The sequence below is a fragment of the Amphiprion ocellaris genome, chromosome 8, assembly GCF_022539595.1.
Source record: "Amphiprion ocellaris isolate individual 3 ecotype Okinawa chromosome 8, ASM2253959v1, whole genome shotgun sequence".
Classification (NCBI taxonomy): Eukaryota; Metazoa; Chordata; class Actinopteri; family Pomacentridae; genus Amphiprion; species Amphiprion ocellaris.
This window is the reverse complement of record NC_072773.1, coordinates 36,008,593-36,033,534: the sequence shown is the minus strand read 5'-3', so window position 1 is coordinate 36,033,534 and position 24,942 is coordinate 36,008,593. Positions and strand designations below refer to the sequence as shown.

Sequence of the window (24,942 nt, the reverse complement as noted above, 5' to 3'; positions counted from 1 at the left end):
TGGACTTTGTTACATAGCCAGTGACCTGCATTTTGACATGCAGTCCCATGAAGATCGCTGGTAATCTGAATTTTATAATCTTCAAAAGTCTCTGTCTAGATTAGGATGATCCAGTCCAATGTTGCTTTAAAAAGGCGGTTCCAAAGTAAAATGGATTACCTGATTCTTGATCAGAAAACATGGGATTTCCAAATCATTCTGACACATATTTAACTTTTTGAGCAACTGGGTCCAGATCACTTTAAGAACTGGAATGTGATCCATGCATTGCAAGTTATGTGTGAGTGTATCACAAAAAAGCTCATAAATTAAATAATGTCGTTCTAAAACATTCCTAGAACCTCAAAATGTATGATTTATTTACCTTGTCTCCTGGAAATTACATTTGTATGCAACTAAATAGTTTTACATTTAGGTCCAGTATAATTTCTGGCAGAATTACATTCATATGTAATGTATTTTTTTGAATGAATGAAGCACTACATTTATGAACTGCATTGGAATTAAGACTAGGGTGTGCATGGTACAGACGGCAGAAGCAATTTGTTTAAAGCTTGACTCAGAGATTCTAATCTGATTCACTTTCCTGAAGCTCAGCAAACATCTCCATGCACAACACTGACTGTAAATGGAAAATAAAGCAAAAGGGACAATAAAGCTGGCACGTGGTAACTACAAATGGATGATAAAACCAACATAACATGTCTTAGTAAGATATTGGGCAACGATGTGCCACTGGAACAGCTTCAGAGCTACCTGGCGTTGATTCTCCAAGTCGTCCTTTTCATGCTGTCCAAACTATTCAGTGAGCCCTCGTACCCTATGGATGAAGGCACTGTCATTCTGGAAGAGGCAATTCCAATCAGTAAAGGAATGTTTCATCTTAGGATAAAGGTGATGATGCAGAACAACTTTGTATTGATCTGTAGTGACCCAAACAATGCCAGCGAAAGTCCTCTTCCAGTAGAACAGAGCAACCAGATCCCCTATCTGGAGTCAAGCATTCAGTGTTTCCCTTTCATCTGCCATTTATCTGTATCTAAATGTACTATCTTCCTAAGTTTAGTTAAAGGTTATGGTTTTGTTTAAATGTTAACCTTCACGTTACAGCTTTATTTACTACAAGTGGATCTTATACTGCAAGATCAGAGATATTTTGGCAAAAAAAATCACATTGTCCCATTGCAGATATGGTCACTATTAGTGTATTTATGATTTGTCAGTATGTTTATGAATGCATTTTCCTCACTCACATCCAGTCACATTTTTCTTTCTAAATGTATTCCTTGTAGTAATTTAGCTCAATAGAAATGCCATTTCCAAGAGAAGGGTTAGATTTTTCAGTTTGACATCAATTATGGCAACGCTACCTAAACTATGTCTAAATCAATGTGTTGATTAATCAATAATGATCACCCATAGTGTAAAAGAGATGCTTGTATTGATGATTCTACTGAAACTCCAGTCTGCACCACCTTTCTTTTGATTGTGACCTTTTGGTAGAGACGTGTGTCTCGTCAAAGCAGGAACAGCACACATGTTAACAATAATGGTAGCTGTGATATTCCAGTATGTCAGTGAGTGAGCTCCAACAATAGCAGAATCAGTGTTCGTTTCTGTCGAGCTTTTCAAGTCTGCAACGGCTCTGCAACTGGACAAGAGATAAGCAGAGATGAGTGAATTCTGGACACGTGATGCACAGTACACTCATTTAAAAGAGAGGGTCAGGGTGACACGGTGTGGGGAAGATGGAGAGGAAAGGTGAGGTAATAAACAGAGAAATCTCAGCTGCTGCATTCCTGGCAGCAGCCGTGTGTGATTCAGGCGTTGAGAGATATGTGAGAAGGTGAAATTCAGTTTTATCAAATCATCCCAGAGCTTGTGAGGGAGATAATGATTTAGTCTGAGCCCAACATCTGAAAAAGTATCAAAACTGAGACAGGCACAAATGCCTCTGCATCGCACTGCACAATTGTTTGGTTTGTTCTTTTTTCTTTTTTTTTTTTTTAGCTGGAAATGGTTCTCCTTGTCATTAGAATCCATAAAACAGTTCTTGGGTTCCTTCATTGGCAGGCCAAACAACGTTACCTGTTTAATCCTCTGGTGCTGCTGCTGGGACTCGCTTGTCTTCCCTGCATCTGTCTTTGTTGTCACTTCTAAAAACAAACCAGATTTACTGTATTCTCCTCGTTGAACCAGTCGGACTTGGGAGGGATTTGCTTCAAATCGCGGGGGATTTTGTGACACTGCTGCAGTGTTTAGTGTTTGACTCAGCTGTGGTTTCTGTCTACAGTCAGACAGACTGGCTCAGTTCACCCAAACTACCCAGGGATTCCTGGATCAAAGCTGTGCATCATTCCTTTCATATCCCAACATGGTGTAATGCCTTTTATTGTGGCTTTTGAGGGCGTGAACACATTGATAAAGTGGAATCTTGCATTGTCAAGCATTAGTTTTTGCCGTGTTGCCTTTATTTGATTTGAAATGTGGTGAAAGAGAGCAGGGGGATGACATGAGGCAAAGGTCCGACCACCAGGGAATCCAACTCAGCTGCTGGGGGCATTTTTGTCTGTTTTGTATGCACCATGTGCCCTGTTGCTCTGTTGTTATTATTTTTGACTCAAATTTTTCTGTTTGGTTTGTTGGGATTCACACTGTAAGATTACATTTGTGTATTAAACTGATATTTAAGCAGATAAAGACAGATCCGTATCTGATCTGTTTAACTGCATTCAGCTGTTCTCTACTGTTGCTCCAAGTTTAGAGCACAGAGGAAAAAGCAGAGTACAACAGTCTGTCCAGACTGTGATCTGCCCTGAGTTCATTGTGTTATTCTCAGCTTTCCAAACATGAGACACTGCTGCCTTTTGGCATCATTTCCAGTACTATGTGTAGTGATGTTCCATTGTTTCATTCATACCAACCTGCACCGCATTGTTTCATGCTTGGAGTGTTACTGGGAGCCTAATTGTGGTCGTTCTGTCCAGGCCAAAACAGTAACGTCACCAGAGCTGGTTGCTTTCATGTGTTTATGCAACTTCTCGGACGAGCAGAATATTTTCCGATGTGTTTACAGAACCAACCCGAGGAGCTCCAGTACTGCCCTTTAACTTTTGCACCAGCAGGACTAATTGGCCAACAGATATTTGTAGAGAAGAGTGAGAAAGGAGGATTAGATCAGTGGAAGTGAGAGCAGGGTGACGATGACACAGCTATCGTCATTTCCAGCGTCCCCTCTCAGGGGTCTTGCCTACAGCGAATCAGAGTTTGGACGCGCCAAAAGATGGGAAATGGATGTGACAACACTTTCCAGCTGAGCCGAGCGTTTTGTATTACACAGCGAGGCGACCAAAGTTATCCTCTTCTGATGATTCTCTCGCTGGAGCTGCATTATGCTGGAAGTGACTCTTTAAAAGCCATTGCCCAGTTTCTGGTGTTCTTTTGAAAGCTGCTTGTAAAAAGATTCTGTTTTGTTTTGCCATCGTGTTGATGTTGAATGTTAGTGGTAAGAAAACATCAGTTTTTGTCCGACTGTAAGTGTTCATGTATCTCTGTGCCTGTGGTAGCCGTTGGCATTGTGGTTTCTTGGACTCGAAAATAAACTAAATTAGATTTTCTTGGTTTCTTGACACTCGAAGCAAATAGGGAAGTAATTCTGCTTTAGTTATGGATTAATGTATTGATTAACTGTCATCAGAATAGATTTGTTCGCCTGTAAATCATCAAAAAACTGTTTTGCAGACCTCTCAACTTCTCTCAATAGGATTGTCTGAATTCTTTGATTATTCCAGAAATAGATCTGCTTGTTTACTTGGCTGATTTTGTTTGTTCTCATTGGTATTATTATTTCAGGGTGATCATTCTGGATTGCATCTCATCGTTTGTTTATTTTGTTCATTGTGTTGTAACTTCAGATTTTAATTTTTTTAGTGGCATGATGAAAATGTTCCATGTTTAGCTCCCTGAATAACTGTGACCATTAGAGATGTTTGGATTGACATGAGTGATTCACTTTTTCCTGTAGAACAGGAGTTGCATGACTGTAGCTTTATGCTATTCTCAGTCATCATCTGGCCTGCAGCGTTTTTAAAATAAGCCCTTCTGACTGATTAGTCTTCTGTCTTTGCCACACAAAATGGATGACTTTCAGTATTAACGGTAACAGTTAAACTGTTGTGATTAACATAACCCTATTAATCCACTGATGAGGGATTATGTACAGTGAAGGATTATTTTAAATTGCGCTGACTAATATAATTGTCTTTACGTCGTCCCTCCCTCTAACTCTGACCACTGTGCTTCTGTCTTCTCTCTGCAGCTTCAGGCCTGTAGGGCTCAGCTCAGCCGCCCCCCGCCCCCTTTAACATCCCACTGTGTTGCACCATGACCATGTCCTTTGCCCACCGCGCCCAGCCCATGGAGAGTGCACGCCCACCCAGATAGGATGCCTGCCTCGCTCGACGCCCTGCTTCCCCTCCTGCCCGTCACCACCTCCTCCTTCTCCTCGCGTGTACCTGCTTTTGCCAACAGTTCCTTGCGGCCCCCCAGGCTCCGCCCTGCCCCGCTGCAACATGGTGGATGAGGTAACCACCATGAAGGATGACGTCATCAACGCCAACACGCTTGCTTGGCTGGTCTGCTCAGGCGTGTCCATCCTGGCCAACACTTGGAGCATCCTCAGCGTCAGCGCCAAGCAGAAGAAGTGGAAGCCGCTGGAGTTCCTCATCTGCACCCTGGCGGGAACACACATCCTCAACATGGCCATCCCCATCACCATGTACTGCGTCATAACTCTGCGGCGTCAGCACTCCAACTACGAGTGGAATGAGGGTCTGTGCAAGGTGTTCGTCTCCACCTTCTACACCCTCACACTGGTCACCTGCTTCTCCGTCACTTCGCTCTCCTATCACCGCATGTGGATGGTTCGCTGGCCGGTAAACTACAGGTAAGTCTTATTATGCTCTTAATTTTGGTAGTCCTATTGGCACGGGATCACCTCATTCCAAATTCAGAACGTACATCTTACAGTGTTCAGACAGGTAAAACGCCACAGACAATTTAGCTTTTATTTACTGTGGTTTTCGCACGTCTGTTTCTGAGGTTTCAGCATTCAAACCCACATTTAGAACATTCCAACTCCTCATGTTGAGCAATTGTTATTGGTATTAAGTGCTTTATGTGAAGACATGGTTCTGATTGGCTGTTGACTGTGTTTAGTAGATTATCTTCAGATACCACGAGAGAGAAGTCACGAAGTATGTTTAGTTTTGTAATTTAAGGGTAACCAACCATTTAACCCTCCTGTTGTCTTCATTTACGAGCACCAAAAAATATTGTTTCCTGTCTGAAAAAAAATCCAAAAATTCAGCAAAAAAATCCCCCAAATTTCTGAAAATTTGCAAAACCTTCAGGAAGAAAATTGTAATAATTCCTTAAAAATTTCCTTTAAAAGTTTTTTTTTTTTTTTTTTTAAATCCCCCAAATTTGGCAGGAAAATTCTTGTAAATATTTTCAAAAAATGAGTAAAAATCTTCCAAAAAAAAATCCTAAAAATATCTAAAGTGATTCTATATATATCAGTAAAACTTCTAATATTTTCTTTAAGAACATTCACATAAAAATCAACCAAAATCAAAAGAAATTTTCTGGATTTTGGTTAATTTTTTGTGAATGTTCTTAAAAAACATTTTTAACATTTCTTTTTTCCACCAAAAAATGTTCAGAGATTTCCCAAAAATGTTGAAAATGTAGACATCAGAAGTTTCACTGTGAAAATACATCTTTTTTCCACATTTTCAAACTTTAAAACGGGTCAATGTTGACCTGCAGGACGACACGAGAGTTAAGCTGCATCTACACATTCTGTCTCTCACAGATCATAATCTGCAAGTTTTACAAAAGTTAGGAAGCAACTATCTGTTTTACTAAAGATTCATGTTGTATATTTCTGCTGTTGTAGATTCTTCTGTTTTTGTTTTTTTACATTCAACCATCTGCTAAAAAAAACATACATTTTGCGAAAAGTAATTTTAAAATGCTAACCCTTTGCAAAGCTTCCCATAAACCATTCTGGTATTTAAGTTGCACATTTTGGACTTCTTGCTGTATTTCTGTACCGATTCCTCAGATTGAGAAGGGGACATGGTAAAACTTGTGTCACTTGTCAGCCAGTTTATTTCAGTGTTTGAGTGGGAAGCTGTGTATCGGGTGAAATCTCTCTCCTGCCAACATAACTCCTTGCAGCAGTTATTTGAGGAAACACTATGTTAAACCCTGTAGACTGAGCATCCGCCAGCCCCAGCTTCTACTTTCACTTGGCTCCTCACGACATGTGATATTAAGAAGTAGCGCCGAATAATTAAAAAAAGAGCAGGTTCACCTCATGTTAACTGCAATAACACCATTTTGGTCTTGTTAGACTCTCAAGACATCTGCTGTTTGCACGTTTCTAATGAGAGAAGATATTGATGCTATAGATGTATTACAAAATGCACCAGTGCTGCTTTAACCCTCCTGTTGTCCTCATTTACCATTTACCGTACCAAAAAAATATTGTTCCCTCGTCTGAAAAAATTCCTTAAAAGTTTCCCCTTAAAAGTTTTATTTAGAAAAAAAATCCCCAAATTTGGCAATAAATAAATATTTTAAAAAAATATATATAAATTGTAAATATTTTCAAAAACGAATAAAAATTTCCCCTAAAAAATCCTAAAAATATTTAAAGTGATTCCATGTATATCAGTAAAACTTCTAATATTTTCTTTAAGAACATTCACATAAAAATCAACCAAAATCCAGTGAATTTCGCTGGATTTTGGTTGATTTTTTTTCTGAATGTTCTTAAAGAAACATTTTTTTGAACATTTCTTTTTTCCACCAAAAAATGTTCAAAAATTTCCCAAAAAATGTTGAAAATGTGGAAGTTTTCACTGTGAAAATATGTATTTCTTTTCACATTTCAATCTTTAAAATGGGTCAATTTGACCTGCAGGATGACAGGAGGGTTACTATAGCATGCACTGATGATTTTTAACAAGCAGCCAATATTTTTTCTAATATATTCCTGATGTTATGATAATGATAGTTGCAAAGACGAATATATTGACTACATACAATCTTTAATATGAAGGCCAGGATCATGTCATATTGAAACACACCTCAGAGGTCTTGGCTTTGGTGCATTTCAGCTGTTATTTATGGCTATGCAGATCGCCATTTTCTGGCCATCAGGCGAAGAACAATCATTCGCAGTTGAATGCATTTCTAGAGCAATACTGAACACATATGAAATCATCACTCATGTCTGCAGAACACATACAAGCTAGCATGTGGGTTGTGTTGGACAAACCGGAGTCGTGGTGCATGTGGTGAAGTCGCTGTTCTGCTGCTTCACGCTTCTTCTGCTGCAGAAAAACAAAGAGCGATTGCTCTTCTCGTCGCGTCAGGCCTGCAGATGCTCAGCCTCCAGTCAGCTTGGCCAATTTCGCAGATAAGCAGACGTTCAAATAAGATATGCAAACTTCCCTTGAAATCTATGCTCGATCTTGCTATCTATATTGCTCGCGCATCTGCCATTATTGGCTGATGCCCACACAGTGATATCAGGCTTTACACAAATGCTTTTATCTCCCTTGTCTGTTCCCTCACTCATCCGACTACGTTCTCTCTCATCGACTGTCTGGAAACATTCTCCTCATCGCCTCGTCTTCTTGTTTTCAAGTCACTTTTAGCAGCAATATGGCGGAGTGATAGCCCAGGTGATGCACCGTGTAATTGGTGTTCATCTTCCATTTAAATCGCTCCACATGTGCCCTGCTGAGCCAGCTTGGCTGCCTTGTCTCTGACATTAACATACACTGAAGGCCTGAATTCTGAATTCCAACCTTGTACTTGGGCAGCTGTTCTAATCACCCTGCGCTCGCTATCTCTTAGGAGTTTTTCCTCTCGCAATTCTCTCTCCCTGGTAATAGATTCATGCAGCTTGGTGACGTAACCTCTCCATGCACCCCAGGCACATTCAGGAAAGGCTAGCATTATTACTCATTGTGACAACAAGACCTACTTGTCTTTGCACAGAGCCATAGTGCAAAGATAGAGGCTACCGCTGTCCCCTGTGTACTACTCATATTGTATCATTGCGTGTAAGCTAATGCTTTACTCGGTACAAATATTTTCTAAAATAATTTTGGCTCGTTTTGTATGTGAAAGCATATATTCTTTTTCTAGCCTTTGCCTCCCCCAGAGGATTTTCATGAGAGGAAGGAGAGGATAGGCGACATGTGCTCTGGTTCTCTTGGGGGAAGCAGATTGGGTTTGCTGCCAAAACTGCTCTAGGACAACTGACACTTAACAGAGAATTAACAGAGCATTCTTTTGCAACACAAAAGAAGCAGGAAAGACGTATTAACTGCAGCATTCTGTGTGATTGTCCCTGTTTTATCCATGTTTAATGGATGGAGGCCAATTTATAAATGCTGGGCTGAATAGTCTGTGTGCACGTATTCTAGAAGCTGAAAAGGATTGTTCTTTATGTGTGATTCACAGCTGATATTTTGAACAGCTCAGCACTGCTTCACATCCAAATGTTCAGGCAGCCCTTCGTCAAGTTTTGCAAATGAAAAACACCAGTCGCTACTTGCCATATTTTTAGACGTACGTGTGCTGTTGCTGCAAACCTTGAAAAGTGCCACATCGCCAGAGGACACATTCAGCAAATTGCTCAACTGTACAATTACTTGGAGATGAGAGGAAATAGAAATCCCTTTGTGCTGAAATAGACCTAGATGACAAATAGACCGAGGGACGTGAAAAGCAATCTTTCGCCATCAGCAAAGAGTCGATTTCCCCCCACATTCATCTCCAGTTTAGGAAAGTGAGGACCATGTGGGCTCATGCATTTTTTCAGTTTGTATGTCCCAGGTATAGCTTTGCCATTTTAGGGAATGTGCAGTATTTTTCCATCGCTTATCTTCTAGTTTTACAATTTTTCTGTGTCCTTTCACATTTCTTCACCATCAATCAAAGTAAAACTACACTCTAAGACCTTCTTACCTTACTTATTGTATGGATCACACCTTGAAAGCACAAACTATGAGTATTAGTGGTCACTTTTTTCAAATATAGGACCCACACAGCAGCGAAATCTATTCTGTAAATCTGTTTTACTTGAGGGTCCGACAGCAGCTCAACTGACTGTATGCAACAATCTGTGCCTCTGCTTCCAGGCTGAGTAACACCAAGAAGCAGGCGGTGCACACAGTGATGGGGATCTGGATGGTCTCCTTCATCCTGTCCACGCTCCCAGCAGTGGGATGGCACGACACCATCGACCGCTTCTACACCTCCGACTGTCGGTTCATCGTGACGGAGATCGGCCTGGGCTTCGGCGTCTGCTTCCTGCTGCTGATCGGCGGCAGCGTGGCCATGGGTGTGATCTGCATCGGCATTGCGCTGTTCCAGACCTTCTCCATTCAGACGGGCCACAACGCTGACAAGAACAAGTTCAACGTCCCCACCATAGTGGTGGAGGACGCTCAAGGGAAGCGCAGATCATCCATCGACGGTTCGGAGCCTCTCAAGACGTCGCTGCAGATCACCTACCTGATCAGCGGCATCGTCTTCATCTACGACTTCCTGACTGGCTTCCCCATACTTGTGAGTTCACTGCCAAAACAGGCTTGTAGTTAAACATCAACCGATATGGGTTTTTCCGGCCTGATACCAATGCTGATTATTGGTAATGAAGACAGGCCGATAACCAACATTAGATGCATTTTTTTAACAAGTGACAGCAGTTAACTTGTCATTCATAGCTAGGCTTCTTCATTGTAAAGGGTGACTATAATTGAGTATGTAAAATAGAAACAGGAGTGATTAAATTCGGACGCTCTTTACTGAGATTGATCAGTTTGTCTCCTGCAGTTAACTCTGATGTTCTGATGTATTTTCTTAATCTTTCTCTGTTCTATCACTTCTATTGCCCACTAAGGTCCTGATTTAGAGCATTATCAATTATTGTTTTCTAGACTCTGTTTCAGGTTAATTTGTTGCTGCCTTCTAACTTAGCTGCTAGCTGTTAGTATGGACTTAGCCACTGTGAGAGTCGCTAATTTCCTGGTTTGTGGTTCGGTGTTTGCAATCTCTGCTTGAGAGACATTTCTGAGACCAGTGAGTGAGTGAAAACAGACGGAGAGAGGAGGCTGCAGACCTGAAGTAGCGCATTCAATTCATCAATACTCGTTAAATAAAAATACAGATATCGATAATCGGAAAAATGCATAATATCAGTCACAATAAAGAGCCAGGCTGATAATTGGTCTCTCCCTACTTGTAGTAATATCAAATAGTCCACAGGTCTGACTGAAAATCAAAAGAGTTACCATGAACTTGATAATACTGGCTAACAAGTCAAACTCTAGATGTGGCTGTTTTTTTTCTGGATCAGTTGTGTCTGAGTTGGTAGGGTTTCATGCATATTTCGGCCTAATTGACCCTAATTTAATTCAATTTTGTACTCATATGCATGAAATGATTATAATTCAAGTCAGTTTTAAGATTAAATAAGTTCTACTCTGAGAAAACAGCACATTAACGTACAGTAAGTTCAGGCTGATGGAAGCCATTTCTGTGACCTCTTGACCACTCAAACTGTTGGCTGAAGGTGAGGAAACTGAATCGGGTCAAAACTGAAGACAGAGAGACAGTGGACTGGTTTGATCAGGGTTGAATTGTAAGATTCAGGTGAAAAGAACCATATGTACCGTGGGGTTTTGTGATCTAAATGAACTTTCTGTTCATCGGAGGCTGCAAGTAGGTCAGGCTAAATGGGTTGTCTTCATATATGCAGTCTATAGTGGGTGACAGTGGAAGAATGAGATGCTGGGGAAATGGAAGGATAATAATAAAAAGAATGATATGCTGGCTCACAAAATTAGAAAATCAGGTAATCAGTGGAATCGTGTTCCCTCTGCTGCAGGCTTTAAGAACAGAGTGTAGCTTCCTTCCACCACCTTTGGGGAAACTGATCCTTGAAATGTTTTATCAGTGAGTGAAGCTCTGTTTCACTGTGTCGCCATTTGGTTTGCAAATTCCACCCTCAGGTTCTCATTTATTTTTTAACAAGCGAGTTCCCTGGTTTTCTATGAAGACTTGAGAGCCTACAGAAAGCTCAAGGCTGACTGTTTGTGATGCAGCCAAACCAGCCAGTGTGTGCTCTTAAAGGCAAGTCACCTCGGTGGAGCTTTATTCTGAAGGTAAACGAGCTTGAACAGTTTTTATTTTTCTCATACCAAGTACGTTCTACTCATATTTGGGCTGGCTGGACTGCAACTGAGGTGGATGTTTTGTTCAACGAGAGTTGACTTGTATATGGTATTGCACTGTTACTGGAGGCAGGAGAACATTATGTGAATCAAAATGTCTCAGCATCGTTTCATATGTAATACGTTGCCTTGGTTGTTATCATTCGTACAAGCCTGCTGTTAAACTTTTTCCTACATTAATCAAACGTTTTTTAATTAATGTTGTACACCTGAGGCAAGCTGAACAGTAACTCATCCAAGAAGCGCTGCTATTTGCGGGAGTCTTTAGAGCAAGATAACAGGTTCTTCAGTGCATGTTCATTGGAGAAATGTGCTTTAATGTTGTTATTTGAAGGGTTGATAGTTGTTTCTGACATTGTGGAAGACTTGTGAGGAGGAAATCAGAGGTGTGTGATATTTTTAAATAGCTTCTACTCCCTTAGTCCCAATAATATCCAGTAAGCAATAGAAGTCTAGAATAATCTTTCTGCTGATTCTTATGTGTGAATTCTGCTTGAGAAAATACTTCTATGAGAATGTTAGGGGTTTTTTTTTTCCAAGCTTTTAAAGTGATCTTCAATTAGGCCTTGAAGCCATGCAACCGTTTTTTCTGTGGGATTATCCAAATCTGCAGCTATTTGTGAGTCTCTGCCCACCATTAGCTGAGCTATAACAAACTTTCCCTTTCCCACTGAAACAAAACAAGGGCGCCTCATTTAATCACTGATGATTTAATTGCTGTTTTTTATTACTCTGCGTTGATACCAATGGCACCATCCTCAAATGAGTCCACTTTTGGAGTGTGTGCTGCATGTCTCACCTCTTCCATCCCCTCGTCCGTTGTTCTCTGGCTACTTCTACACAGTTCACTTCTCCCAGAAAGGCAAAAAAACAACTTTTCTACTAAAAATGAATGTGAAAAAAGCTCCATTGTTAAATCCCTACTATGAGCTCACAGGTCTTTAGGCACAAACACCTGCTGTTTGTTGTTCAGAAAGGACACTGGGAATTGTTTTTATGAATTAGTGCTTTTCAGAGTAAGCTAAAACATGCATATGAGAAATGATATTTCCTTGCAGCTACCCTTGTAAATCCTCTCTTGTATGGTTTAGCAGAATCAAGCCTCTGTGCTGAGATGTTTTGGTTCAGGATGAAAGCTAAAACTCCCTTCTTGTTGCTGGAAGTTGATGAGAGAGTTTATTTGAAGCGACAGCGGTAGACGTTTTTACAGCATCCCATTCTGTTTCTTTATGTGAGCGCAAAGCAGAGAGGGAAGTATAGTTCTGCCAAAAGATAATATTTCAAGTGCAGCGACAGAAACCACCAAAGCTCTGTTTATGAGCAGATGTAATGAGCTATTTAAATGCATGGAAAACTGTGGCACATACAAACGTACATATTTGTTTTGAACTGTAGGGAACAGATGATTAGAACAGAATAGAATCCCCACTGTTAAGACATTATGAAAGTAATAAAAAAGCTAAATGTTAGGATGAAAAGATTTTTATATCTTTCCATATGAAATGTTTGCTATATGAACATGTGCACACAAGTTGTCCAGAGACATATTAGAGATATATTACTTCTCAAAGTATATGTTTATGCTCCTATCATTTTTATTTGAATGTTCTGGGAAACCAGCTTTAAAATAAATGTGTGTAGTATATTTGATTTAAAGAGGATGGAAGTACTTGGAACCTAAAATTCATAGTCTGTTCATAATAACATCTTTACCTCTCACATTAATAAGAACTCCTTTACTCATAAGCTTTTTAAAGAACAAAATAAGCACCTGACAGTGGAAAATACAGCAGGCACAGCAGTATTTTAACCCATCCAATCATAACATGTTGCACTCTGTGATTATGAGGTAAAGTGCAGAAAGAAAACCTGTGTTTAACTCCTAGTCGTCTCCTCTGCCTGTGGCCAGTTTCTAGATTGGGTCAGTGTCGTACGGGAACGAGGTCAAAACCAGGTCGAGTCTTCACAGTTTCATCAAGTCTCTCAGTAAAGTTGCTGCATTGTCGGTACTCGAGTTCAAGGTACGACCAGAGGAGGTTACACTGGAGATAATGACTGTGAGTTAATCAATGTGATCGGTGCCTCGGCCCAATGCATTAGAGATGATGATTAGACACCGAACCTGTCAGTTTTAATGATTGGATAATGTGCTCTGCTGTGGCCACCGAGGTAGGTGACCAACATTAGCTCTAACGCATGTTGACGAAAGGGGTTGAGCCCAAAACAAGGTCACCTTTCCACGAGTTAAAGGATTTACTGGATGCTTTTGTTACACAGTTGATATTATTTATTCATACTTTGGTTATAGCTTCTTTGTTTGGCAGAACAAATACTGAAATGCTGAAATTATTAATCAGCTAGAAGAGTGTTTTGAAAGGCAAATCGTACTAGCATTTTAAACGAAGCTGGTCTGAATCCACACCAGAATGTAATGGGTTCATCCTGTGCCCACGTTCCACCTCTCCACCAGGTTTCATGACATTTAGCTCCGTAGTTTTTGTCTTATCCTGCTGACAAACAGACCAACACACAAATGCCACTAATTGAACATCTAGTGACTCAACTAATATGAAAGAACTGTCCAGTTGTTTTGAAAATCACTTAAATCCAGCAGAAATATCACAATTTGCTCTTTTTTCACTGTAAGTCGGTGTAAATGTAAAAATCTGACACATTTAGTATTATTTTGACACTTTGCAGAGTAAATGATTATTTATTTTGCAAAAATAAGCAAACAAACCCATTTTAAAAATCAGTTGCAGCACTTCTGACATCATTACAAAAAAGGGCAATCGCTCATTTACAGTTCTGCAATTTCATTTAGCAGATGCTTTTATCCAAAGTGACGTAAATTTTTGAATTATAGTGTTGTCAGTGGCAAATGATGCACATTATATCTGTCCTGTGTATATGTCCTGACAGTATAGGCTGCTTTTACAGTTACTTAATGCCACAGCTCTTTCCGGCACATAATAACAGCTGCTAATATACAGCACTGGATGTGAGAGATAATGCACAGGAGGCACTCAGCTAATTTGTGCAAAGTGCTTGCTGGGAGCACTTTAGCTTGAATATCAGATGCAGATTTTATCATGCGGATCCAAACTTAAATCACTTTTACAGCAGTCTTGTCTGTATAAGGTTTTCAGAATGTAAATGACATCAGCTCCTGTTTCATTTTCATGTGACTTTGATGAGTTATGCGATACCTGAGATGTAGCGGCAGGTTCAGGCCATCATTTTAATGTATTGCACAGAACTTTGTTTGGTCTCTCGACTGCTGAGGTGGCTGTTTGATGATGCTGCGAGTAAATGTATTTATGTTGAGAGCAGGAGTAAGATGATACCCATTCTAAGTGATGTATCTGCTTTCATTCACGATCCTTGTTTTCTTGAGTAAATTACAGCTTCAGGTGATCCTGCAAAGGGAGTCTAATGTCCTTGCTGCCACGTTGATGAGATTTATTATTAGTAACTTTGAAAGAAAACAGCCAAGAAAGCAACGGTGCCAGAAAGCAAAGCTAAATAAATATTAGTGTTAAACCTGCCGCCACAGGTCAAGCATTAAACAAACTGGACAACAGGGAATGTAGGCGATTAATATCAATGTTTATTATTCACAATGCAAAGATCATAAAATCACAATGCCGTTTATCTGAACGTGTCTACTCTTGTATCACTGAGACCGGATGAACCGAAGCTCCACTGTTGTGTTGCGTTTGTGTCGCACATAAATGACGTTAAGGGCCGCCGTGCTATGACGATTCCAGCCACGATGAGATGGTTCTCAATTGTAATGGAAAATGACCTAAACCAAGTCGAGTCGAGCCGAGTAGGTGCTAGTGGAAAAGCGGCTAAAGCCACCAGGATCAATGCTGATTATTACTCACCGTGGTTCACAATAAGGAGGTGAGTAAAACAAACAAAACAATTAAGAAAATAGAAAGAGTTAGTCCGCTCTCACACGATGCACCCCCAGGTCTTTTAACTAAAACAAACAAAAACCAAAAAAGGACAGCAGGAGACCACGATGGACAGTCACTGCAAAGCACAAACAACAAAAATGCAATTTATTGATTAAATGAATGATTAAACATGCCCAAAGCAGAATAAAACAGCCTTTAGTAAACATCCTTTAACCCTCGTGTCGTCCTGAGGGTCAAAATTGACCCGTTTTAAAGATTGAAAATGTGGGAAAAAAATATATATATTTTCACAGTGAATCTTCTGATGTCCACATTTTCAACATTTTTGGGAAATTTTTGAACATTTTTTTGGTGGAAAAAAAAGAAATGTTAAAAATGTTTCTTAAGAACATTCACAAAAAAAATCAACCAAAATCCAGCAAAATTCGCTGGATTTTGGTTGATTTTTATGTGAATTTTCTTAAAGAAAATATTAGAAGTTTTACTGATATATATGGAATCATTTTAGATATTTTTAGGATTTTTTGGAAGATTTTTCTTCAGTTTTTGAAAATATTTGCTTGCCAAATTTGGGAGATTTTTTTTTTTTTTTTTTTAAATAAAACCTTTAAGGGAAACTTTTAAGGAATTATTGGAATTTTCTTCCTGAAGGTTTTGCAAATTTTCAGAAATTTGGGGAATTTTTTTTCTGAATTTTGGGATTTTTTTCAGACAAGGAAACAGTATTTTTTGGTGCCTGTAAATGAGGACAACAGGAGGGTTAAAACCACGTACCTGCTATGCCGGCATCTCGTAGCAGCAGGAACTCCCTCATCCCATAATGCTGTGTGGTCACACTGCAACATTCAAAAACAGCAATTAACAAGGCACACCTTAAGTTTTGTAGGGAAACTACCCCGAAAAGATAAACTAACAGGCATCTTGCCACAAATCCCCGGTGAAGCCTCGTGTCTCTCTGGCCTCACACATAAAATCATGAGCACCGCCCTACTCACTTGACTTACCTTATCATCGCCTGCCCCAATCAGAAGCATTCAGCGGAGGACCATCAGATGCCGCTGGTTACGTCAGTTTGTATCTTATCTGTCAGATCGGACTGGATTTTACTGAGACTTTTCTGTGAGCTCTAACAGATGCTGGTGTTTGCTGACCCTGCACAGGTGGTGAGTTTCGCCAGTCTGAAGTTCGACCGCTCCTACAACTGGATGGTTCTGTGCGTGCTGTGGTGCTCCATCGCCCAGTCCATCCTGCTGCCCATGTTCCTCTGGGCATGCGACCGCTACCGGGCCGACATCCGCATGGTGTGGGAGAAGTGCGTCGCCATCATGTCCAACGACGACGTGGACGAGGGTAAGCTGCTGTCAGGCGCCTCCCTCCCGTCCTGCCTCCTTTTTTCCCCCTTCCTCTTCACCTGGTGATGGGAATATGGATGTCCATTCCTGTTTCCTATGACAGCTCAGAGTAGATTGGTACAAAAGTGGAGTTTTCTCTAAACCTAACCAAAGCTAAATTGGCTAAAAATAGACTGTTTTCAGTTTACAAAGCTCTAAATTGTTAGATGTCTTTAACTGAAACTACAGATAATTTGCTTTAAAACCCCATACATGATTCTCAAAAAAAGATTCATGTGTTCAGCTCTAGAATGTTGTAGGAATTACAGTGAAAAACACGATTTACGGGCCAGAAGAGTTTTATTTCTTATTCTGACAAATAGTTAGTGTCAAAATATTAGGAAGCAATTGTGCAGGAAAGGAACAGAGGTTAGTTTGCAGCTGAAACACCTCTGCTTTAAGGAATAATTCCTAATAGAAACATCCACTTCTCGTCCTGCAGGAACCGTATGGTGCGATCACTGCAATTTGTCAGAATCTAATTAATTTACAAATTAGCAGCTGAGACATGACGTAATTCATAACAGCATTTTTCAATTAAATCACTAGATGGAATCCAGGAGTCATGATAATAACTCATATGAACATCAGAACTCTGTATAGGCTAGAATAAAGCCTTTAAAAATGTTCTTAAATTAGTACATATAATATATTTATCATTATTTTGGGCAATATGAGCACCTTTCTATCCTGGACTATCTTTAGGCCAGGGGTCAAAATAATGGTTGATAACAAAATTAAAGTAAATGATCACAAAATGTACATCATTTATTGCTGTTTTTACATTATTTGGATGAATATTCCACATTATTTCAGCTGTTTGTATGTTTCGTAGACACAAAATTACAATTAATTTGGGTTGTTCAGAGTGAATTTGTTGTTTTGTTGTAGCTGCTGGTCTGAAATCAGTGGTCAAATGTTATCATGTGACCTATCAAGTGACCTTTGTTGTCAGGAGATGAAACAGAAGTGACAAGTGTCTGTGTAACTTAACTCTCTCTACTAAAATATATCTTCTGTTTTGTTCTACATGTTGTGTACTTTCTAAAATGCTTTGCTCTCCCATGCTATGAGATTGATGTCATAGAAAAAAACTGAAATATTGCTGGACAAAGGACATATTTACTTTGCAGCACTCTTGTCTTTTTTCCACTCTAATGCATTTAAACTGGGCAATCTTGCTCTAGAATGCCCCGGCGTGAGAGTATGATAAAATAAATGGCCTCCCATTTATTTGTTAGAATCCAGAGCAAAAACTGGAACCACTGCAGTGAAGCTCAAAAGCACTTTCATGTCATTATGATGGTCATATTTCCCTCAAGTCACAAAAGGATACAGACAAGATTTAGTTTTTTTTTCCTGAATACAAAACTGAAAATGAAATGATTTGAATGTATGCTTTTATTTCTTTTTGTTTGTTTTGTTTTATTTATTTTCTTGTTATTTGTGTGATTCAAACAAACTGCTGGTCAGATTGTAGTGACTTAAAGGCGAGTAAATATCTGACTAATAGATAAGAGAAAGAACATCTTTGATTACAGAAATCCAGGTTTATTTCAAAGGGCTGAAAACATTTCACCAACGAATCACAGACACTTCAACAAAATCTGGTCCCTAAATTAGGTCACATGATAATCATGGGTAGGTTCGATCTCATGCAAACCCATGACAGAATGAACAATCTGTCTTTCTTTTTTCTTTTTGCTATTGGCTCTGTTTAAACTCAACCCAATCTGAACCCCTTCTCTCCTGTTTCTAACCCTCCGAACCTTTTGATCCTCTCCCTCTTTTCGACAACCCTCCCTCATAACTGCTCATTGTCCAGCAGGAAACCATTAAAACAACACAAGGCAGTCCATATTCTGTGTGATAATTAACACTGCCAGTTCTCTGCTTTTTTTCCAGAGGGCTTGCCATGTATAAGTCATCACAGTTGTATGTATAAGGATTGTTTCCTGTTTTTTCCTAAGCTACTGACTTGCATGCCGAGCTGCCTGTGCGAATAGCTACTTCCATCTTTCATCCTTTTGGCCAACATTTTCCTCAAGACCAGCATTTTACACCCTCTTCCAATTGATCTGTAATGAACATAAATGCAGTAATTGGGAAAATATACTTGGTAGATGGGTATTTATACACTAAAAACATGTGACATTGTGTGTATGATATTGTTGTTGCCCTGTAAAGATGTTAAATGCAACTATTTGGCATTGTTACTAAATTCAGATCTAACCAGGGGCCTTTTCACCCCCTTACTAAACATTTACATGAAATTCTTGGTAATTTGCTGCGGTTTTTTCTCTTTTTAAAAAAAAAAAAATCTAAACCTGATATTCCTGAACAAACCGGTAGGAAAGTCACCAAATCAGAGAACAAATTGAACTTGTCTCTCTTATCTATTCGTCTGTCTGTCTGTCTGTCTTGTGTATTGAGTCCGTTGTTCTCTAATCCTGACGCTCGTGCTTTTCTGCACTTTGCAGAAAACAGCCAAGATGGAGGAATTCATGCCGACTTAATATATGACAGACCATATGACTATAGCTCGGCGCCTGAAATCGTGACGATAGACCGTAATGCCAAGTATGAGTTCTCAACCTTAGAAAGGGGGGTTCTGCAAGGTTATCCATTGAGGGAACAACAGGAAGATAAAATGCAGTATTTGCAGGTATATTTTTTATTGATTTTCTTCATTTCTTTTACTTCATCAGTTGAACTATTTTTACTTCATTGCTTAATGTGCATGGTGCAATGGCCTTGTGAGCCTTTCCAACATCTTGATTGAATTTTCTGGAACCATTAGACATTTGATGATGCTATCTCTCCCAGAAATGCCACAGATTTTTCTCTTTCTTTGTTTTTTTTGCCCTTTTTAAAAAATTTTTTTTTACGTGAATCAAAAATACACTCTGGCTGACTAATGTTTGGTAAATATGACCATCAGCAGTCCCATCAACACATTAGACTTGTTTCATTTATCCAGTAGTGCGTCCTAACCATGGACCTGCAAGCAGTTCACATTTTACATTTTGATTTTGTAAGAGGGTAAGAGTTTAGTAACTGACTTACCTTCTGCATTTCAGGAATCCCTCAAGGCTTCAGGAAAACACTATAAACATCTACTCATGTTCTACCCAAAAGCATTGTGTCCATTGGCTCCAGCATCCATCCCAGTCAGATGCAGAACATTGAAATGCTCATTCCCAGCCTGCATTAACAAACTAAGCTTGTGCTAACATGCAGCCTTCTAGGACAATTCAACAAAACTTTGTGTTTGGTTTTGATTCTAATACTGACTACATTGTGTTCCAGTATGAGATAATTGGCTCGATATTGATCAGAATAACTGATAAAAGTAGACGTGATTATGAACTACTAGACTTGGCCTGGAAGACTGTGGTGAGAAAATGTACCTTTAGAATCAGCTAATGCAGCCCACATAATATTAACCTTAACAAAGCATCTTAACACTGTGTCATCTTTGTATTAAAACAGTTGAAATGGGGCAACCTGAAGCCCCAGCTGTTGTATTTGTTGAAAATAAAATAATTTAAATCGGTCCAGCATTATAATGGACATATCAGTGCTCCTATGGAGTTAAATTTCAATCCAATCTGACTTTCTAAGAAGTCTTGAAACAGAGATGTTTACAGTAGCTGTCACTTCATCGCATCAAATCATTACTCCACCCATTGTTCTTGTGTCAGATATTCCTTTTCATATTTCGGTAAATTTGTTTTCTAATGAGGAAGTGTCTAGCTGTGTCGTTCCTTGCCGTACGTGTGTGACTGTGAAACGAATAAAGTGCATTTTTGATTTCAGTTACAGGACGACTGAACTGTGGTACAGTCACTTTATTTCTGTTGCTCTCAAAGGCCCTCAAAGTAGATCACGAAGCAACAAAAACCCTCCAAATCACAATCAAGTAACACCTACATTTGAGAACTGCCGCGGCACCTCTCAAGTGGTTTTGATTACAGAATAAAGTCACTTTGGCTTTATTGGCTTGTTGGCTCTCTCGCTCTCTGTCCATCCTTCCAAGTCTGTCCTGCATCTAAAGTCATTCTAATGCTTGTGCTGCCCTCTGCTGTTCTCTCCTAACACATCCAATGCTACTGTATCGTCTGCTGTTTGATTTCTCCTGCATTTACTAAAAGCCACCACAGGGGGGCAGGCTGATATCAATCTTGAGACTCTTGACGTCACCTTACCAAACCCTCTCTCTCTTGCATAGTTGTCAGAACAGAATGGAATGTGAGTATAACATGTAGGGAATTATCTACCTCTTACAGTTTTCCTCTCTAGATAAAGGAGGTGAATACTGCTGTTGATATTTGTTAAAGAGTTTTTTGTTTTTTTTTTAAAGTTCGTGCATTTCTTGAGGGATTAATTTACAAATTAAAGTTAAAAGCAACTCAAAATCTTATACAGACAGCTTTTATGTGCTACATGTGGGATTTCAAGCAAAAAAAAATGGTTGAATCAGGCCACCAAAAGTATTCTTTCTATGAATTATACTTTAAGAAGTTCTTGGCGTCAGACGCAAGGAGCATAACTCTCATTTACTATAAAGCCCCATATCACTGTCCACAAAAATTTTGTTTGAGGCAATTGAAGAAAAGCAGAGAGCAAAGCTTTGAGGTGTTCCAGAACAATACATCCGTCCACACAGCACAGGTGGCACCGTCTCACCTGCAGAAGTCAGATGGTGCCAGGTTGGATAAATAAAGTGCTCTGTGAAAGGATGCAATACCCTGGAGCAACAGTGCTGCAGCTCAAAGTTTCCTCTCCAGTTTGTCTTTGATTATAGCTTATTTACCTGACCTGGCACGGTCTGGTTTCTATAAGTGTTGACGGCTGCATCATCCTGGAGCAGTAGCACTCCAGCTGAAAGCTTTGCTCTCCTTGCAAAGAAAATGACACCAAAACATTTGAGGTTTTGTGAACAGTGTTGTAAGACTTTATAGTGTACAGCTAGACCCCAAAATGGGAGTTAGGCCTTTTGTTTCCAGGTGAGGCACAGAACTTTTTGAGGCATCCTTGTATTTACACTAATCGGTTAATGCTGTCACTGCTGTGTGCTGTCACTCAAGAATCCTACATGTACCACTCTTTATATCTGGTAGTGTAGGTAAATCTGAAACTCTGTTAATGATACACAACATGCAGCCTACTGAATGATTCTGTTTTGCTCTAGAATTCAGTTTGAATTCATGGCGGACTCATGTCTGTAACTGAGGGCTTTGATCTGTGTCTTGCGTCCAGGTGCCCCCTACAAGAAGATACTCCCACGACGAAACCGACATGTGGACCAGCGACCGGATCCCCTCATACCTGCACCGATGGGGCTCCACCGAGGACATGATAGTGAGTGCCCACTACAGCTCCACCTTGCCGCGCCACGAGAGGCGCAGGAGCAGCCTGGTCTCCTACCACGAGGAGAGCCACCATCATCACCACCCTCACCGCAAGCGGCGGCGCTCTGAGGACAGCATGCACTCCCTCAAGCATCTGCCGCGCGTGGTCTGCGGCGGCGAGCGCTACGAGGACGAACTGCGCTGCTTCAGCCGCGACGAGGTGATCAACTTTATAGACGAGACGCCGCTGCCGAGCCCCAGGAAGAGCCCGCGGCGCACGTCCACCATCTCGCTTATCCCCAACGTGTACGAACAGCACACCGTCATCCTCCCCCACTTCCTGCTCACAGACTTCGAGCGCGAGCCTCAAGCGCTCAGGCGGCTCTCGGAACACAAAAGGAGCGGCGGTAGTCGGGGAAACTCGCCCGAGGGTTCCCCCAAACCAGACAGACCTGCCGGAAAGAAGAGCCCCGGGGCTTGTGGCTCCGGGAAAGGCTGCAGGGAGCGTCCTCGAGACGGGAGGCAGCAGGGGGAAGGAGGATCACCTGGGCGCAGCCAGCAGACTTCAGGGCACTCTGGCTGCAGGCCCAGGACAGGTGGAGGTGCCAGAGCCGGAGCTGCACCCGACTGGGGGCACCAGAAGCACCTGAGCAAGGCTGAGAGTAAAGGAAGCACAAACAGTTTTGTAAGCATGCCCTCAGCATCGTCCTCGGGATACATCACCTTCCACTCTGATTCTGTAGGCTCCACCACCTGAACTTTCCGTTATTCATGTCAGCATTAGGAGTGAAAACCGCTGGAACATCAGTGGCTACAGAGAAGTGACATGCTGGAATATATCAGCCTTTTTTCTACCTGTGCCACTATTCAGTTTTACTCTCTACCACCAATAAACAGCTGTTCTGCTAAAGGGCCTTAGGAGCTTTGGACATTATTTCTGAATGGGCCTTATGTTGATTTAGTATGTAGGCTGGTGGAAAGGTTGGGTTTCTCTGTTACTCAGCTTCCACATCACAAAATATCCACTGAGGACACCTCCGTCCCCCCAGCACTGACACAAAGAAACTGTTTTAAATGGTACATTCCTAGTCTGTTTCTGTTGTTTGATATTGTTTCTTACAAAATGCTCAAAGATTTCAGAGGCAGTTGTGAGGGTGGTGTGTTTCTCTTTCTTTTTTCTTTTTTTTTCACGTTTAAAACTTGAACTCCAGTTGTACTTTATTTGGCCAGTAATGACTGTGTTTTGTTGTATGGACACAAACTTTCCTGAATACTGCCCACGTACCTTGAGCTTGACTTGAGGATTTGACACATTTTACACATTTATCTTGCTTTGATCATGATGTACAAGTTTTCTGTTGACATTATTATTATTCACGGCACACATGAGAAGCTTTTTTGAGCACCCTATGTTGGAGTAAAGCGAGAGTGATGATCCCAAACTCTGATAGTTTTACAGTTACTGTGTGAGATATTGAGATTTAACGTGACGACCCCTAAATCCTTAATGAAAATGTGAAGTCATTTTTTAAAAAACAAGATTGACATGTCATGTATATATGAAGGATATTGGGTTCATGGTTTTGGTGTTTCTGTTTAACTGCTTAGAACACGTCCTCCCAAGTCTTGTTTTCCAACATTTGTTTTAACTTTGGGGATCAACAGTTGCTCACCACAATCAGTACAGACCATCAGACGAATATGCAAACGGAGCTTTATCCTGATGGACTGAGCATCTCAATCTGACCTCATGTCTTACTGGTTTCAGTAGAAAGCATCATTTAGGATTTTTTTCAAGTAACCAGCTCAGAGGGAACCCAAAACTGGTCCAAAACTTTAGCTTTCTGCTGTGATGTAGCATAACTTAAATGCTGGTTTTGACACAAGAAAATAGGCTGCAAATTCATAGCTTCTAGTAAATTATTAGCTTCTGCAAAAGACAAGCACTACATATTTGATATGTTATCTCAATAGCCCAATGGTAAATAGTCAACACTTGTATAGCACCTTTTATTTTTGGCTAAGCTTAACAAACAATCTGTTTTTCACACCAATGGCACAAGTATCAGGAGCAACTGGAGGTTCAGGATCTTGGGAGGTTTTATTTGTATGATGTTACTTTTTCAAAAAAAAAAAAAACAGCATCGGATTAATCCCATCCCCACCAAGTAACACAAATTATATGCAAACGTCTCCAGAGGGATGCTGCAGGAAAATTCAGGTTGATTTCTAGATTTCTACACGGTTATCTAACATCCTGTCAAAGAATAAAAGGTCAAGAGCAAAAGCTGCTTTAGTTAAACCAGGAGATGAAATGCCCCGTCATTTAGACACAGTCTCACGTCACACCCTCGTTTAAAATAGACACTGGACTGGACTTTACAAAGCCCACAGTTCCATTATTAAAGAACATCTCATTTTTACCGAAGTGATCATTTGTAAACAGGAGTGAAAACGCTTCACTGACTGAAATAAAGTAGCAGGTAGCAGACAGTAGCTGCTAATGTGAATGTATTGGAGGAAATTCGAGCATGAGGACAATACGAGATGGAAACATCCCCTTTGACAGCCTTATTAGCTGTGAAACTTTATTTTTTATCTATTACCATCCAAGTAATAAAGTTGCACGTGTTTTTGCATATATGTTTTGAATCATCCGCCGTCGTTTCAGTGTTTCATTTAACTCTCATGTATCAGTGCACCTCTCACTATTCAGTTAGCAGGAACTTTCTTTGGAAACATAACACCACGTTCCCCTGTCAGACTTTTGCTATGTGTCATAGATTGTTTGGGATTTTGTTGTGTTTACAATATTAAAAATATAATTTTGTAACATATTCAAAGATTTATGACTCAAATATGAATGATGTTCAATGTTATGATTTTCTTGTTCAGATGATGACTTTGTTAAAAAAAAAAGAAGATAAGACTGATTAAATTCACAAGCTGA

General features: G+C 40.2%; 1 protein-coding gene across 2 annotated transcripts in view; it reads left to right on the top strand.

Annotated features, from left to right (window-relative positions):
• The window catches only part of LOC111568973 (probable G-protein coupled receptor 153), a 39,362-nt gene extending 14,420 nt beyond the window's left edge, over positions 1-24,942 (top strand). Inside the window, exons 2-7 of one of the 2 annotated variants that reach the window (XM_023270880.3) lie at positions 4,319-4,945; positions 9,225-9,654; positions 16,408-16,597; positions 18,544-18,573; positions 20,870-20,889; positions 21,901-24,942. In XM_023270880.3, coding sequence (XP_023126648.1) covers positions 4,572-4,945; positions 9,225-9,654; positions 16,408-16,597; positions 18,544-18,573; positions 20,870-20,889; positions 21,901-22,749 — 1,893 coding nt within the window. In that variant the 5' untranslated portion in view covers positions 4,319-4,571 and the 3' untranslated portion in view covers positions 22,750-24,942. Of the gene's footprint in view, positions 1-4,318; positions 4,946-9,224; positions 9,655-16,407; positions 16,598-18,543; positions 18,574-19,118; positions 19,304-20,869; positions 20,890-21,900 lie in introns of both variants that reach the window. The other variant, XM_023270879.3, reaches the window with a different exon arrangement.